Raw genomic sequence first — 15908 nt, 5'->3', positions numbered from 1 at the left:
GCGCAATCATACCAGGAAATCCTCCTAGCAGGCCCCAGAAACGTGTCCTACTTTGTCCTGCATCACAGTCACTTCATGAGGGTAGAAGACCCAGGGAACCCTGGTCAGGTCTGGTCACAGCTCCCCTGCCACCCCATGTGCACACCTGGTCGGGTGTGGGAGCGGCCCCGACGGAGGCTCACCCCTCCCTGAAGCCCCCACTCTTGTGCTTGACCTGCTCCCAAGCCCCTTCCCCACTTGCTTTCTCCCTCAGCCTGCTTATCAGCAGCCTTGTCACCCAGCGTGGGCTCAGCCCCTCTTGCCGCCAGGAGTCTGACGCTCCCAGTGTTACGCCCTGGCTTCTGAAACACGCTCCCCAGGGAGAAGTGACCACCTAAGAACTCATCAGGGACTGGCGCCCTGACCTGCGGGGAGAGGGGCCCCAGGCGGGGAACCCCAAGTCAACACCCTAGGAAGCCGCTCCCGTGCCTGGGCTCTCCCACCACACCGGTGCCCGTGCGCATCTCACCATAAGCGTGTACGGAGCCTCCTTCTTTGGCAGCTCCTCACTGGAAGACGTGGCCTCGGCCGAGCTGGGCCCCGTGGGGGACGTGTCCACAAAGCTCTCGTCCACCACCCGGAAGCGGATCTCCTCGCCGGTGTCCATGTACAAGTCGTGCGCTCCTTCCTCTGTCTCGTACTCCCACACCCACACCTGCTCTGCCTCGTCGCTGGGCGGGGTGCGGAGTCAAGGCAACAACCAGGGAGGGGGCAGCCCGCGGGTGGGGGGGGTTCCTCCCCCAGGCAAACCCCATCCAAGGATGAGAGCCCCTTGGCTGGGGGTGTCAAGCAGAGACAGGCCCACACCACGTGCATGAGGCAAGGCTGGGCAAGGTCTGGACCCCACAGGCAAGAGCAGGAACGCTGGGGGCTGGGGAACACAGGCCCCCCCCCACCCGGCACCACAGCCAGGCGGGCACACACATCCTCAGGGCCCCCGAGCAGGAAGAAGGCTCAAGAGCAGAGCGAGCCCCACCTCCTGAGGCAGGAGTGACGAAGGCCTCTTGCTGCCCGGGTCCTCTCAGGCCAGCCGCCACGTTCAGACCTCCGCTCCACCGGCCGTGACCCGGGCCAGGCCCAACCTCTGAGCCTCGGGTCCCCATGTGTAAAACAGGTTGTGGCAAGGCCTGCCCGCGCAGGGCTGTGGTGAGGAGGTAATAACGCAGCACACCCAGAAAGTGCTTTCCGTGGGACCCGCACAGTCGGCCCTGGGGTGCTAGCTGAAGCTGTGCTATGTTCTCTGCTGTCCGACTCCACACCCCTTTCCCTCACACCCTGTGAAAATGACCAACATGCAGCGCAAGGACTTTTCCGGTGCTCAGGACAGACACGGCTGCCGGAAGGCCACCTGCCTGAGGGCCCACAGCCAGCGAGAGCCCCAGCCGGGCAGGGCCAGGTTTCCTGACAAGCCCTGGCGTGCCCCACAGACCCTGGCCCTGGCCCGCACAGGCCGAGCCAGAGTGCGCCGATGAACCAGTGAGGGCAGCACCCTGGGACTCCCGCCAAAGCCCCAACCCCTCCCTCAGACCACACTGAGGAGCCACAGCGCCCTCTAGTGGCGGTCCCGCGCAGGGTCCGGCCTTAACACCCTCCCTCCCCACCCCACCCCCACCCCCGGCCTTGGAGCCCGGTCCCCTGCTGGGCCCTGGGGACACAGTCCTGACAAGATGGGGTCCCTTCCAGGGAGCAGCCTCAGTGAGGACCCCCAGAAACAGACAGCCCTAGGGCGACCAGGCAAGGGCTCGGGCAGGGCAATGGGGGAAGCCAGCAGAGGGAAACTCAACCCAGCACAGGACCAGGCACAGTCAAGCCCTCAAACGTCAGCCAACGGTACGGTTCGCATACGAGGGAAGCGGGGAGGCGAGCCAGTCAGAACAAACCTCTCCAGGGACGGGATCTCCGAGATGATCCCTGAGAGGACAACCTAAGCCAAGGGAACAGCACCCCACCTACAGAGCACTAGAGCACAGACGGGGGCAGGGGCGTGGGGACACCACGGGTAACATGGGAGCAAGGGCAGGACAGCGCTTCTGGAGCACGAGTGCAGGCCGGGGCGGGGGGGGGGGGTGGACACAAAAGTCAGCAGTGTCAGATCCAGGCCCCAGGGTCACCCCAAGGAGTGGGGACGGTCCTTTGGAAAGACCTGAGCTCCCCTGTGACCCTCTTTAACCTTGGGAGGATACAACTTGGCTGGCTGCTGCAGCGACTCAGGGGGGATGAGAATGTCCTCGAAGAACCCTAGAGAGACTGGAACACACGAGAAAGTGACAGCATGGGACAAGGGCAGTTGTTGCCATGGAAATCTGAGCCCCCCACCCCCACCTCGGAGCCCCACGCCCCCGCCTAGTCCACTCAGCCACCAAAACCTGCAGTGGACATCACGCAAAACCAGGACCAGAGGGTGCCTGGGACCCCGAGCCCCCTCTGGCAGCTGCTGTGTCCAGGCGGCGGTTCTGAGGGAAGGCCTCACGGTGAAGCCCCACAGCTGGCCAAGGCCTTCACTGTTGCGTGAGCACGAGGGGGCTGCGTACTGCCCTCCCCCCGCCCCCAGCTTACCTGACAGCCCCCGCCCCGACCTGTGGCCCAGCCCAGAAGCTGAAGGGAGGCCTGCTGGCCTGGCCACTTGCCCCAACGTGCTCCCAGGCTTCGTCTGAGGATCGGGGCCACCGTTACCGTGCACTCCCTCCGGGCTGCAACCTTTGATCTTGCCAATCAGAATCTCGTCCAGGAAGGGATGGAACACCACATAGCGAAAATGGACTGGAAGTGAAGGAAGAATGTCAGTGACGAGCAGGCACGTGAGGGATGGCTGCTCTGCAGCGGCCCCGGCTTCCCAGTGTTGACCATACTCGCCAGCCCGCTGACCTGGAGGCCCTGTGGCTACCCCAGAGTCCGCTGGGCCCTTCATACCCAGTCCCTCTGTGGGTCCAGACCCACCAGTGGAGCTGCAGGAACCCACACCCCGTCCCCTGCAAGGCCACAGCGCAGCCCCCGTAACAGGCCAACAGCAGTGGCCCTGAACGGAGGGCTGGCCCCCAAGCCCACCTGACAAGTCACTCCTGAACCCAGATTCTGGGCCATGGATGACTCCAAAGTCAATTCCACCCTTCCTCCAGACTCACTCCCTTAAATTCTAGAAGGGGCAGAAGTAACCGGCAAAGGGAGCCAGGTTCAGAAACAAGTCTTCCGTCTCCCTCTGATGGGAAAGTTTGCCCCGGGCACAGCTCTGACCTGGAACAGGACGTTAAAAATGCCCTGAAATGGACGGGGCCATGGGGAGGCAGAGGCAAGAAGCCAACAAAAATGCCTCTGTGGGCTCGCAGGCCCTGCCCTAGGTGGTCCCCAACGCGGCAGACCCCCAGGACCTGGCAGAAGCCATTACCTCGTCACTCCTGCCCAATAGCCCCAAAGGGGTGACCAGCACTGGCCTGACCCCCGCCAGAGCTAGAGAATAACCGTGAGGCTACGTCCTGCTGGTCACACGGTGCCCATCGCCACCCACCCGTGTCGGCTGTCGCGCTTCCCCGCCATGAGGATGGGAAGCGGCGCAGAGGGGCCGCGTGACCTGCTCACAGCCACTCAGCTCTTCTGTCCTGCTTTGCCAGGGGAGGACTCCAAGCCTTTCTGGGCCACCAAACACGGCCACAGGGTGGAATCTACCTTCCCAGACAGCTTTCACCCCCACACAGGCTCCCGCCCGTAGCACCCTCAGCTCCCCGCTCTGCCGACGCCGCCCTAGGGCCGACGGGGCCCCCAGCTCCCTGCCAGGCGGCCTCTCCGCGGCCCCACCAGGCAGGAAGCACGAGGGAAGAGGGGGCGAACGTAATGCGGTCTATCCACACAACGGAATATTACTCAGTCTTAAAAAGGGAGGAAGTAGACACCTGCCACAACACGGATGGAGCTCGAGGACATCACGTCATGTGAAATAAGCCAGTTCCGGAGGACCACATACCGTGTGACTCCGTTATATGAGATGTCCAGCATAGGCGAACCCAGAGATGGAAAGTAGATCCGCGTTTGCCAGGGGCTGGGGGAGGGGAGCATGAGGAGCAACTGCTGGTAGGTACGGGGTTACTTTTCGGAGGTGGGGGAAAATGTTCTGGAATGAGATCGTGGTGACAGTTGCACAACTCTGAATATCCTAAAAGCTACCGAATGTAAGCTTTAAATGGGTGAATTTTATGGCATGTAAATGAGATCTCCATTAAAAACAAAAAGGAGGCCACAGACCAGCAGGAGGGCCAGCCGGGCCAGGGCCATATTTGGAGCCACCTCCCAAGAGCCCGACCTCAAGTTCCGGGGTGTGTAGTGGACAGACAGGAGCCGGGAAAGTCAGTAAGGATGGTGCTGCAGGATCAGTAAGAGGAAGACCCGCTCTCAGGGGCAGGCTCGGGCCAAATCCCAGGAGCAGCGGGGCTGCCTCGGGATGTAGTGAGTTTCTGCAAAGGACAGACACTAGATGATTCCACTATACGAAGTACCTCAAGTAGTCAAATTCATAGAGACAGAAAGTACAACGGTGGTTTCCAGGGCCTGGAGCTGCTGGGAATGGGGAGTGGAGGCTTAAGAGGGGCAGAGTTTCAGTTTGGCAAGATGACAAGGTTGGTGGTGGTCACGCAGCAATGACTGTACTGGAAGCCATTGAACTGGGCACTAAAAATGATTAACATGGTAAATCTTATGTTATATATATTTTATCACAACTTAAAACCAAAAAAAAAAGAACCAGAATGAAGCAAACGGTGGGCATGAGGACAGTCCACTCTGGAGCTCCGAGCAGGTCAAGAGGGGCTCCCCCGGGGCCAGTCAGCTTGTGGGGCAAGGGGAACATGGCCATGGTGCCATGTCCAAGTACCCTAAGTGACAAGAGCTGAGGCTGGACACCCGGGCGCAGTGTCACAAGTCACAGAGGCTGACGTCTTGTGAGCACTTACAGTCCGAGAGAGGTGAAGCGACCTGGCCCGGGGAGAAGGAAGTCCAAGGCAATAAGCAAATGAAGAGCCCTCAAAACAAAGGGGGAGGCATGGGGCTGAGGCCTCCCTCCACACACCCTGGCCACAGCCCTGGGTGAGGCAGTGGCCTGGGGGGGCGGCAGGAACAGGGCCCGGGGTGGAGGATCAGCCTTAAAGCACGGCATTGATCCCCACAACAGAGCACCACCATGCACGGCGCTCCGCAGACCACAGCGAGCTTCACAGCTCCAAGTGTTGACCCCATTTTACAGATGAGGAACCCGAGGCCAAGACAGGCGGCGTTACCTGCTCAAGGTCCGCATCCGGTGCGGGGCAGGGAGCAGAGCCAGAATTCAAATCTGGGTCCATGTGACATGCTTCACCCAGGGCCCTAATCCTCACACCTCATTCCCAAGGAACCAGGGGGCCCAGGGTGAACTGGGGGTGGGGGGACAATGAAAACCAACAGTGGAAATCTTACACCAAGTGGCAGAAACAACCAAATGAAAGAACAGAATTTCCTCGAGTTTAACTTCTTCCTCCCAGTCTTCCTTGAAGTTCTGGTGCCTCTCACCACTTGTCCAGGGCAAGTCTAAAGGCAGAGACTGGGCTCAGCTCAAGGGCATCCTTCTCCGTAAACAGAGGCCCTGTGGTCTTGTTTTCACGTCTCCGTTTAATTTCTCTGCTAAGTGCTCCTAGGGCTGTCCACAGAGCACGGTAACATCTCTGTGAATCTAATTAAGTCTCTGGACTCCTGGACACAGACACGAGGCAGCCTCATGGCACGTTCTGGAATGCTCGACATCTCTGTGTCCAGAGGCTGACCAGGATGGGCTAGGGCAGGGCTCCTCACACTTGGCCTTGTGTGAAAAGCACCTGGCTCCTTGTTAAACACAGTCTGCGGGCTCATCTCCAGAGACTGTGATTCAGCAGCTCGGAGTGCCTAGCGCGTGGCAAGCTGCAGGCCTACCCGCTAATTCGCCCCGAACCACGTCAGCAGCCCCTCCCTTGCCCTCTGCTGCTTTGGCTGGGTCCAGGGAGGACAGAGAACGCCCCACGCCCTCCCTGAGAACCCTAGCCAAGGTGACCATCGCTCTACTCGTCCAGGACTGCTAACCAACCTTGCCTTCCTTCCCAGGGTGCACACCCCTTTGCTATGGGACTGCAGCTCCTCCCACCGAGAGGTGGAGTCTATTTTCCCATCCCTTGGCCAGCCTCAGCCATGTGACCTGCTCTGGCCAATGGGCTCTTCCTACAGGAAGAAGAGACCACATGCAGCAGAGATGAGCTGTACCCCCTCCTCCCCAGCAGCCAGTCTGCCAACCACCAGACACATGAGGCCATCCTACCCCACCCAGCCCTGGACAGGCCAGCCCAGAAGAACCCATTTAGCGGATCCACAGAAATCAGGAGAAACAGTTCAAATCAATGAGCCACTGAGCCCTCCTGATGTGCGAAGGACCCATCCTAGGCCTTTGCATGTATTAATTTAGTATTCTCACAACAGTCCTGTAATATAAAATCTACTGTTAACTACATTTTATAGGCAAGGAAACAGAGGCATGGAGAGATTACATATTCTACACAGGACACAGAGCAAACAAGTGGCCAAGTGGGATTTGAATCCCAGAGACTACACTTAACCATTAAGTTCTAGGGCCCCTCAAAGTCCCCCACCCTCAACCAGCCTCCTCCCTAAGAGACAGATGCACTCCCCTTGGCTCTCCACACTTTTATTTTTATTTATTTTTTTAAAGATTTTAAGTAATCCCTACACCCAACATGGTCTTGAACTCACAACCCGAGATCAAGAGTCACGCACTCTACCAACTGAACCAGCCAGACACCCCTGCTCTCCACTTTTAATCCAGCAATGACCATTCCAAGTGCCCTCACCTGTCTGGCCACCCCTCCAATCAGACTGAGCAGCCTGATGGCCAGGCAGAGTAGGGCTCAGTAATAGATGAGACCAAAGGGGGCACAGACACGGAGCCACAATCTCAGAGCAAGAGAGGCCTCCAGAATCACCTTGTCTGGGGCACCTGGCTCAGTCACGTAGCGACAGATTCTTAGCTCAGGTCTTGATCTCAGGGTCATGAGATCGAGCCCTGCGTTGGATTCCACATTCGGCAAGGAATCAGCTTGGGGTTCTCCCCCTTTCCCTCTCCCCCCACTGGTGCGTGCACACTCTCTCGTGCTCTCTCTCTCAAATAAATGAATAAATGAAATCCTTAAAAAAAAAAATCATCTCGTCCACCATTTCTTATAGGTGAAGAAACCAAGGCCTAGACAGGGGAAGATTCTGCCCACTGTCACCCAGTCAATTCCTGGCAGAGTCAGGACTAGGCCTCAGGTCTCCCAATCCCTAGACCAGGATTCCCACAACCAAAAACCAAACCCCAAGAAACCCAATGCCAAAGAGGAAAGGGCAGGCTGCCTGGGTGGCTCAGTCAGTTAAGCGTCTGCTTTCGGCTCAGGTCATGACCTGGGGGTCCTGGGATCGAGCCCCACATCAGGCTCCCTGCTCAGCAGGGAGTCTGTTTCTCCCTCTCTCTTTGCCCCTCCCCCCCTGTGCTTTTGCTCATGCACACTCTCGAATAAATAAAAAATCTTAAAAAAAAAAAAAAGAGGAAAGGGCACCGACCTTTGGTGTGCGACGCGCCGTCCCCTGGGAACACGTAGGCGTCCTCCAGCTTGGTGATGTCAAACAGACAGATGCAGAGCCCCACGTTGTACACGACCTGTGTGCATCCACACACACACACACACACACACACACACCGTGACACTGAGGCCCAGCTCCCCAGCATGCTCTCCTGAGACCCTCACCACCCACGGCAGGTAATGATTACCCCGTTTTACAGCCAGAAATGAGTTGGGGCACCATCTGAGGTAACCATGGGTCAGGGGCCTCTGAAGGATGCAGAGCTCTGGAAAGAGTGGGGCCTTTGTGACAAGGCAGATCCCGGTTACACTGCCAGTTCCAACACTCACTGTGTGACCTCCAAGGTCACTTCTCTGAGCCTCAGTTTCCCCCATTTGCAAAAATGGACCTCCCAGGCTGCAGGTTTGTTAAACAGAGGGAATGGATGTGAAGCCCCATGCCAGTGTCTGGCTTACACGCTAGAAGTAATAATAGTCAACCACGGATCACTATTATTAGTCAGGATCCCTGACAACCAGGGAAACCTGGTTTAAACCTGCACTTCCCAAAGTCTCAGGTCCATGCTAGAGCTCAGGGCTTGGTGTCAGAGGCCCGGCTAATCCCCCATGCCCCTCACAAAGCAGGAGACACAGCCGTGGCTGCAGGGACTGAGGCTGGCAGAGTGACCCAGGGCCAAGGCCCCGAGACTAGGCAGACAGCATCCTATGCCCCCTCCGCACCCTATAGTGCTCCAAGCCACCGGCCCGCTGGTGTCACCCTATCTGCCACCAGTGTCATCACCTCCCAGTTACAGCCCTGCAGGACTGTTCAACGATTAGCAAGAAGCTCAGAGAACTTAGGGTCCGGGCCAGACCTCACCACAATGAAGCAACAGAGTCTGGCTGGCTTCGGCAGCATAAGATCTGTGCCCTTGGCGGGACCACGGACCTCTTCTGTGCAGCCTCCTCGCAAATGACTCAAATACAGAAGACTCATCTCAACAGGTCACTGAAGGACCCAAAGGGACTACATGCCCTTCTTGGACTTTTCACACCTTCTCTCTCCAAAATGCTCACACTTCGTCCCTCCACAGACCCCTTGACCTTCTACCTCACAAAGTAACCGGAAGCCATCCACTAAGGACTTCATGAGTTCTCTCCACCAACAACTCCCTAGATCCATACACCTCCCTTCTATGACCTCAGCCTCTATGGAAAGGACTGGCCTCCTGTCTAAAGCCAGCCCAACCTTCCTCTTGCTGGCTCCTTCTCAGCCTATCACTTCCTGCTAGTCTACAGATGAAGACCAATACCGCCTGTGACTCAGGACTGACATCCTGCAGGCCCTGTGCGGCTTGACTCCTGCCACCTTTCCAGTCTGCCCTCCCCTCTCTTCCTCTGCCCAGGCCACACCAGCCTCCTCCATGTTATGATGGGTGAAACATTCCCTCCTGCCACAGGGCCTTTGCGCATGCTGTTTCCTTTGCCTGCCCAGCTCTTCTCTCTGCACAGCCCTCTCCCACCCTCAAAAATGAATCCCCTCGGGGCGCCTGGGGGGCTCAGTCATTAAGCTTCTGCCTTCGGCTCAGGTCATGATCCCAGGATCCTGGAATCAAGTCCCGCATCGGGCTCCCTGCTCAGCGGGAAGCCTGCTTCTCCCTCTCCCACTCCCCCTGCTTGAGTTCCCTCTCTCGCTGTCTCTCTCTCTCTCTGTCAAATAAAGAAAGAAAATCTTAAAAAAAAAAAAAGAATCCCCTAGTTAGTTCCTCTTCAGCATCATCTCTCAGCTCAAGCTCAAATGCCACATCCCTAACAAAGCTGCGTTCTCCCTCACCGTAGGCAGAGTTCTCCTCCATTCCAGACTTGTGAATGCCTGTCCTTCACAGCACTTACCTCAACTTGTCATCACATACTCAACTGTGGGTCCCTCTCATTCATATCTGCTCTCCCCACCACACTACAGGGTAGAACCTTGTCTGCTTCATTCAATCAACAGACAATTATGGAACATCTGCTATGTGCCAGGCTCTGGCTAAATATGAGGGCACCGTGTGGGGAAGACAAAGGTGCCTGCCATCATGGAGCCGGAAAAAAAACCACAATCATCTAAGAAGGAAAGAGTGATAGGACACAGAGTAACTGAGGAAGGGTTACTACAGAAAAGGCAGCAGGAAGCCCCAGACTAGCTGTCACTAAGTCATGTAGGGCTGGCATATAAAAGGTGCACAAATACTTTTTTGCAGGAATGAATGGATAAACCTCCTGACGGTGAACTCTAAACCACTCTGTCCATCTTCACAAAAACAGTGCACGGTTGGACAACCATTATTATTTCCATTTTACAAATGGAAACTGAGGCCCAGAGGGGTAAGTGATCTGCCCAAGACTGCAAAGTAATTTGGCAGTGCAGAATCTAGCATTTCCCAGTTACAAGAGCCTTTTTCAAACCCAGTTTCTTTTTTGATTCCCTCTGACATCCTTCGTGCAGAGGGATTACCCCCATCCCCTGTACAGGTGAAGAAACCGAGTTCTGAGACGTTAAGCTACTTGACCAAGGCCAAGGTCTGGCATGACCAAGGCCAGGCCTGCAGCGGGCAGGTGGGTAGTGCTGCGCCCGCCGGTGCCAGGGCCTGCCAGCGACCCCGTGGGCCCAGTACCTTGTTGGCCAACTTTTTGTTCAGCTCCTCGGCAATGGAGTCGTTGAGCTTCCTCTCAAACTGCCACGGGGGAATCCGCACGGTGTCCACCATCTCCACCAGGACAAACATCCCGGCCTGCGCTGAGGCCCTGGGAATGCGAGGGTCAGTCACGCACCGTCTGGGGCGGTGGGCATTCCCCAAGCCCTTCCCACCCCCCGACCCCCAATCCGGCAGTGGGGCTGCGAGGTAGGGCGCCGGGGCGTGCACAGCCGCTGCAAAGTGAGGAACCTGAGGATTAGCGGGGGGGGGGGGCCCTCGCTCCCGTGGAAGAGGTACGAGCACCCGTCGCACGACCCGGCGCTGCCCCGCCACGAACCACGCGCCGCGGCCACGCACCGCGCTCCCACGCGCAGCCGACTTGGGACGAGACTCCGAATCTCACTTCCGGAGAACAGACCAATAAGAAGCCTTTGCCCGCCCCCCGACGCGGCGCGGGGGCGGGGCGGGGCGGGGCCTCCCCTTCTGCCGGGGCGGAGCCGTCAACCCTCCGACCGCGCTCTCTGGTTGCTAGGCGACCTCGGTGCATTCCAGACTTCACCGGCTTGGCTAGGGCTATACTCTCTTCTTCCGGGTCTCAGGTTGTGCTCTGCGCCGCAGCCGGAGGGGTCCTCTCAAAAGCCGGGACAGGATGCTTAGACCCCTCAGTACCCTGGAGGCGGGAGAATTAACTGGAAAGGGGCAGGCGGGACCTGATAGAAATGTTTCGTATCTTCTAGGGGGTGGGTTACACAGATGGATGCAATTGTCAGGGGTGCCTGGCTGGCTCAGTGGGTAGGGCATGCGACCCTTGATAGCAGGGTTGTGAGTTCAAGCCCCACGCTGGGTACAGAGGTTACTTAGAAACAAAATCTTTTTAAAACCCGCATTGAACTCTATAGTTAAGATCTTTGCATTTAATTGTAGGCAGATTACATCGCAATTGAAAAGTGATAATAAGCTGGGACCCAAAAACAACCTCAGTAGCTTCCCACTAAACTAATAATAAAGTCCGAAACTTTGAGGCGCCTGGCTGGCTCAGTCAGTGGAGCGTGCGACTCGATCTCTAGATTGTGAGTTCAAGCCTACAGCTTGGGTGTAGAGATTACTCAAAATAAATAAATAAATTGGGGCGCCTGGGTGGCTCAGTCACTCAAGCAACTGACTTCAGCTCAGGTCATGATCTCAGGGTTCTGGGATAGAGCCCTGTATTGCTCATCGGGGAGTCCGCTTGTCCCTCTCCTCACCCTCCCTCCGGTCCTGCTATAATAAATAGTAATAAATAAATAATAAATATCTTAAAATTAAATAAGTCCAAAACCTTTATGGTAGCTCACAAGGCCCTGCAGGGTCTTGCCTCTAAAATAAACTCTTTAAAAAAAGGCGGGGGGTGGGGGCGGCGCGCCTGGGTGGCTCAGGCGTTCAGCGTCTGCCTTCAGCTCAGGTCATGGTCCCAGGGTCCTGGGATCGAGCCCCGCATTGGGCTCCCTGCTCCGCGGGAAGCCTGCTTCTCCCTCTCCCACTCCCGCTGCTTGTGTTCCCTCTCTTGCTGTGTCTCTCTCTGTCAAATAAATAAATAAAATCTTTAAAAAAAGGATCTTGCCTCTACCCACACCTCCAGCCCCATTTTGTTCTTTCCCCTGCCACCCCTGCCATTCCCACTCATCTTCATATGATGGGTAACACGGGCTTGGTAAGACAATTCAGTAGCTTGTCCGAGATCACGGGCTGCTAAGTGGTAGAAGCGGGCCCATCTAAACCTCTACACTGCCTCTAAAAGTTGGTGGGCTGTGGAAATATACTGGCTTATGTTTAAACAAAGAAAAATTTGAGAACTTAAAAGAAGCCTTGGGGTGGATGAGAGAGGCACTCAGAAATGCATGGTGCGGGGCGCCTGGGTGGCTCAGTTGGTTAAGCGACTGCCTTCGGCTCAGGTCATGATCCTGGAGTCCCGGGATCGAGTCCTGCATCGGGCTTCCTGCTCAGCAGGGAGTCTGCTTCTCCCTCTGACCCTCTTCCCTCTCATGCTTTCTATCTCTCATTCTCTCTCTCTCTCAAATAAATAAATAAAATCTTTAAAAAAAAAAAAGAAAAAAAGAAATGCATGGTGCTTCACTTTGCAGATTTTACACGTGTGGCGATATCTGTGTGAGGCTGGTGCAGCGATACTTAATTTGGCCTTCTCTGCATCCATATTTTTATTTTTAGGTCTGTCTGCCTTTCCTAGGATTTGAGCTACTTGAAGATAGGGGGAAATGCTACTTCAGCTCTTTAGTCCCATGATCCCCTAATATCATTTCTAGGGGGCATTCAGGAAAAGTATTGAGGAGGTGAGTCTTTTCCTCGGTCTCTCACACCTCCGTCTTCATTCCATTCCCACTGCTACTGCCCTGGTTCAGGCCCTTCCATTGCTCTGCTGGAGCTTAGCCACACCCCTGGCTTCTGGCCTCAGTCTCTCCTTAAGTGACTCTCACACTGTCACGAAAACCTTCCCTTCATGAATATCCTCTGCCTCCATGGAAAGGTCTGGACCGAATGCAGCCTTTCTCTCCAGTCTTACCTTCCTTCTGTTTCCAAGCACTGGGATGGAGCAAGTTCTTTTAGTCCTTCCTCAAACACTTGTTCACCTGGAAAACTCCTACTCATCCATCAGAACCCAAACACAATGCCTACCCCATTCATTCATTCACTCAACATACTGTGTGCCCAGCTTTGGAGATCCAGTGGGGAAGAACTGGGCCCTGGGCCCAGCTTCAGCTCAGAGGGGTTGCAGGGAAGAGGGAGAGAGAGAGAGAATTTGATGCTCTCGGGAAATTAAAAGTATTTCAGCTGATTTATAGGGAGATAAGAACCGTGAGACTGGAGACCTCAGCAGGGTCCAGATCACAAGGGCCTTATCATTATAATTTAATCCTCACAACAGCTATATAGTAGGGTCTATAATTATCATTACCTGATTTATCTCATTATCTCATTTTGCCTCATCTAAGGCAGAAAGAGGTTAAGTAGGTCGCTCAAGTTCACACAGCTAATGAGTGGCAGAGCTGGGATTCAGGCTCCAGAGCCCATGATCCTAACCACTGGGCTGTACCAGGACATTATTAGCCCAAGGACGGCAAAAGGAAGCCTTAGATGGTAAGAACAGGGGAATGACACAGTGACGCACCAGTGGGATGGCCAGTGGGTGGGAAGGGGCTGGGGTGGAAACGTGAAGACCAGGGAAGAAGTTATTGGGTGGCTCCTGTAAGAGAAGGCCTGAGTAAGGCTGGTAGCCATGGAGCGTGAGGCTGGGCAGAGTCCAGAGGTCTCCAGGGGGTGGTCTCAGCGACAGAGCGGATGACCTAGGGACAGAAGTGGGAGGAGCCAAAGGCAGGAGGGCTTTGGGCCCTGGCTGGGTAGTGGGCCTTTCATTGAGAGGGGAAACTGGAGGAGGGCCAGGCTGAGGGGATGGGGCCAGCATCGCAGAGTTACTGTTTTGGGTTCCCAGGCTTCTTTTATGGTATTCAGCTCACACGACTGCAACAGTGATTTGTTGGCACGTTTGGTTTCCTCATTAGGAAAAACAGGGACTGGGCTTCTTTGTTTATTCTCTGCGTTGTTCCGTGGAAGATTTGAGGTGGCTTACAAAAACACACAAAGGCAGTTTGTAAGCTCCTCGATGGCAGTGGACTTCTCTGCCATGTCCCTCTACCTCCTCTGGGCCCAGCCCTGTGTCTGGCACATGGTCAGGGCTTGTAAATATGTGTTATTTGAATGAACAAAAGGATAACAAAATAATTGTTAAGTGGAGGAGTGAGGGAGAAACAGGGTTGGAAGCTAACCCAGGAGGAGGGGGAGAGTCCAGTGAGTGGTTAAGGGCATGGAGTTCCCACGCCACAGCATGCTAAAGCCCGAGAACTTCTCAGTGCCTTGGCTGTCTCTCTGTAAAGCAGAGATAATAATAGAACTGATCTCAAATGATTGTCCATCATGGAGGACTGGATAAAAACTATATATGGTGCCTCATAGAAAGGAATAATATGAAGGCACAAAAAAAAGACTAGAACGCTCTTTGTGTATTGCTCTGGAATGATATTCAGGATACGTTAAGTATAAAAACACAAGGCACCGCTCAGTGTGTCTGGGATGTTACCATTTGTGGGCAAAGGGGAAAAAGAATACTCTGTTGACAAGCATCTGATTACATGGGGAGACCACAGGGCGAGGAACAGAATGGCTGAGGGTGTGGGAGTGGGGGAGGCGCGGGAGATTACCAAACGCCCTCTGGAATCTTGGGTAATTAGGATCATGGGAATATCTTACCTATTCAGAATTTAAATTTAAATTAAAAAAGCAATTAAGAGTTTTTACGTCTTAAAAACGCCCCTCTCTCGGCCCTCCAGCTAGTGGCCCATTTTCTGCTCCCTTTACTGGCAAAACTGCTCGAAGGTGGCGTCGGAGCTTGTGGTCTCCAAATCTCTTCTTGTCCTCTCTTCAACCTGTTGTGGTCCGGTTCTGGCCCTGCCACGCAGCCCACACCGCTTTCTTCAGTTCACCAGTGGCCCCCACGTTGCCCAGTGCAGTGCTAATTGTCAGCGCTCAGCAGCCACGGGCCCTCCTTTGTCCTTCACACACCCCTGCTTGGCTTCCAGGGGACGGCGCTCACCCGGGTCCTCCTCCCATCTCTAAAGGCTGGCGGGCCCCGGGCCCACTTCGTGCCATCTCCGCATCTCCGTGCATGCCTGGTGCTGTCATGGGGCCTCGGCGCGGTGACCAACCAGCACCTTGCCACGGAGGCTCCCCCGTGGCTCCCTCATAGCCCTCTCCCCGAGTGCCAGATTCACCCCCTGCCCGCTCCATGTCCCTGTTCAGCAACTTGAGTTTAGTCTGGGCCAGAGTGGAACTCTTGGTCATGTCTCTCCTGCCAAGCTGCCCCTGCCCCAGCCTTCCCATCTTAGAAAAAGACTCCTCCATTCTTAGGTCGCTCAGGCCCAAACATGGGGATTATGTTTCGTTGTCTCTCACCCGCTCCCCTACACAACGTGAACAAATACTGTTGTTTCTGCCTCCGATGCAAACAGAGTCCAACCCTCCTGCTCACCCCCACCGCAGCTCTCGGGGCCCGGCCACCCTCACCCTGTACCCCTCACTCCACACTCCTCACCTGGGCCTCTGTTTTAGCCTCCACCCTGGCCTCCTTGTCCTGGCTCACGCCCCACCATCTCTGCTCAACACAGAAGCCGGAGAGACGCTGTTAAAATGCCGACCAGAAAGTCTCAATCCTTCTCTCCAGACCCTGCGATGCCCCGTCTCACAAAAGCCAGGCCTTAGGACGTCCTTCACAGCCCTCGGGGCCCTCTGCCCCTCACCCCTGTGACCGCATGTCCCATTGCTGTGCCCCGTGGCTGTTTCTGACACCCCAGGCACACTCCCCACTGGGGCCTCTGCCTCCCCCCAGAGCGGTCTCCCCTCCCCACGCTCCTGTCTTCAGTCCTCACCTCCGGCAGACCTTTGCTTTAGTGACACCTCCGTGAGGCTTTTCCTGACCCTCCACCCGGAGCCCCCATTTTAAATCCCAAACCACCCAGCCACCAGCCCCCACGCCCTACCCCACTTA

At 55.8% G+C, this 15908-nt stretch overlaps 1 protein-coding gene across 3 annotated transcripts in view; it reads right to left on the bottom strand.

Annotated features, from left to right (window-relative positions):
* The window catches only part of POLR3H (RNA polymerase III subunit H), a 29063-nt gene that overhangs the window by 1904 nt on the left and 11251 nt on the right, over positions 1-15908 (bottom strand). The window contains exons 4-9 of one of the 3 annotated variants that reach the window (XM_025882287.2): positions 10673-10985; positions 10295-10424; positions 7639-7735; positions 2713-2799; positions 2223-2286; positions 509-710 (exon numbers count right to left, since the gene is read on the bottom strand). In XM_025882287.2, the coding sequence (XP_025738072.1) occupies positions 509-710; positions 2223-2286; positions 2713-2799; positions 7639-7735; positions 10295-10405 (561 nt within the window). In that variant the 5' untranslated portion in view covers positions 10406-10424; positions 10673-10985. The other 2 variants (XM_025882289.2, XM_025882288.2) reach the window with 2 other exon arrangements.

This window comes from Callorhinus ursinus, unplaced genomic scaffold (assembly GCF_003265705.2).
Source record: "Callorhinus ursinus isolate GAN/ISIS: 27379988/994484 unplaced genomic scaffold, GSC_fseal_2.0 scaffold48, whole genome shotgun sequence".
In the NCBI taxonomy this organism is placed as follows: Eukaryota; Metazoa; Chordata; class Mammalia; order Carnivora; family Otariidae; genus Callorhinus; species Callorhinus ursinus.
This window is presented reverse-complemented; position numbering and strand designations above follow the sequence as displayed.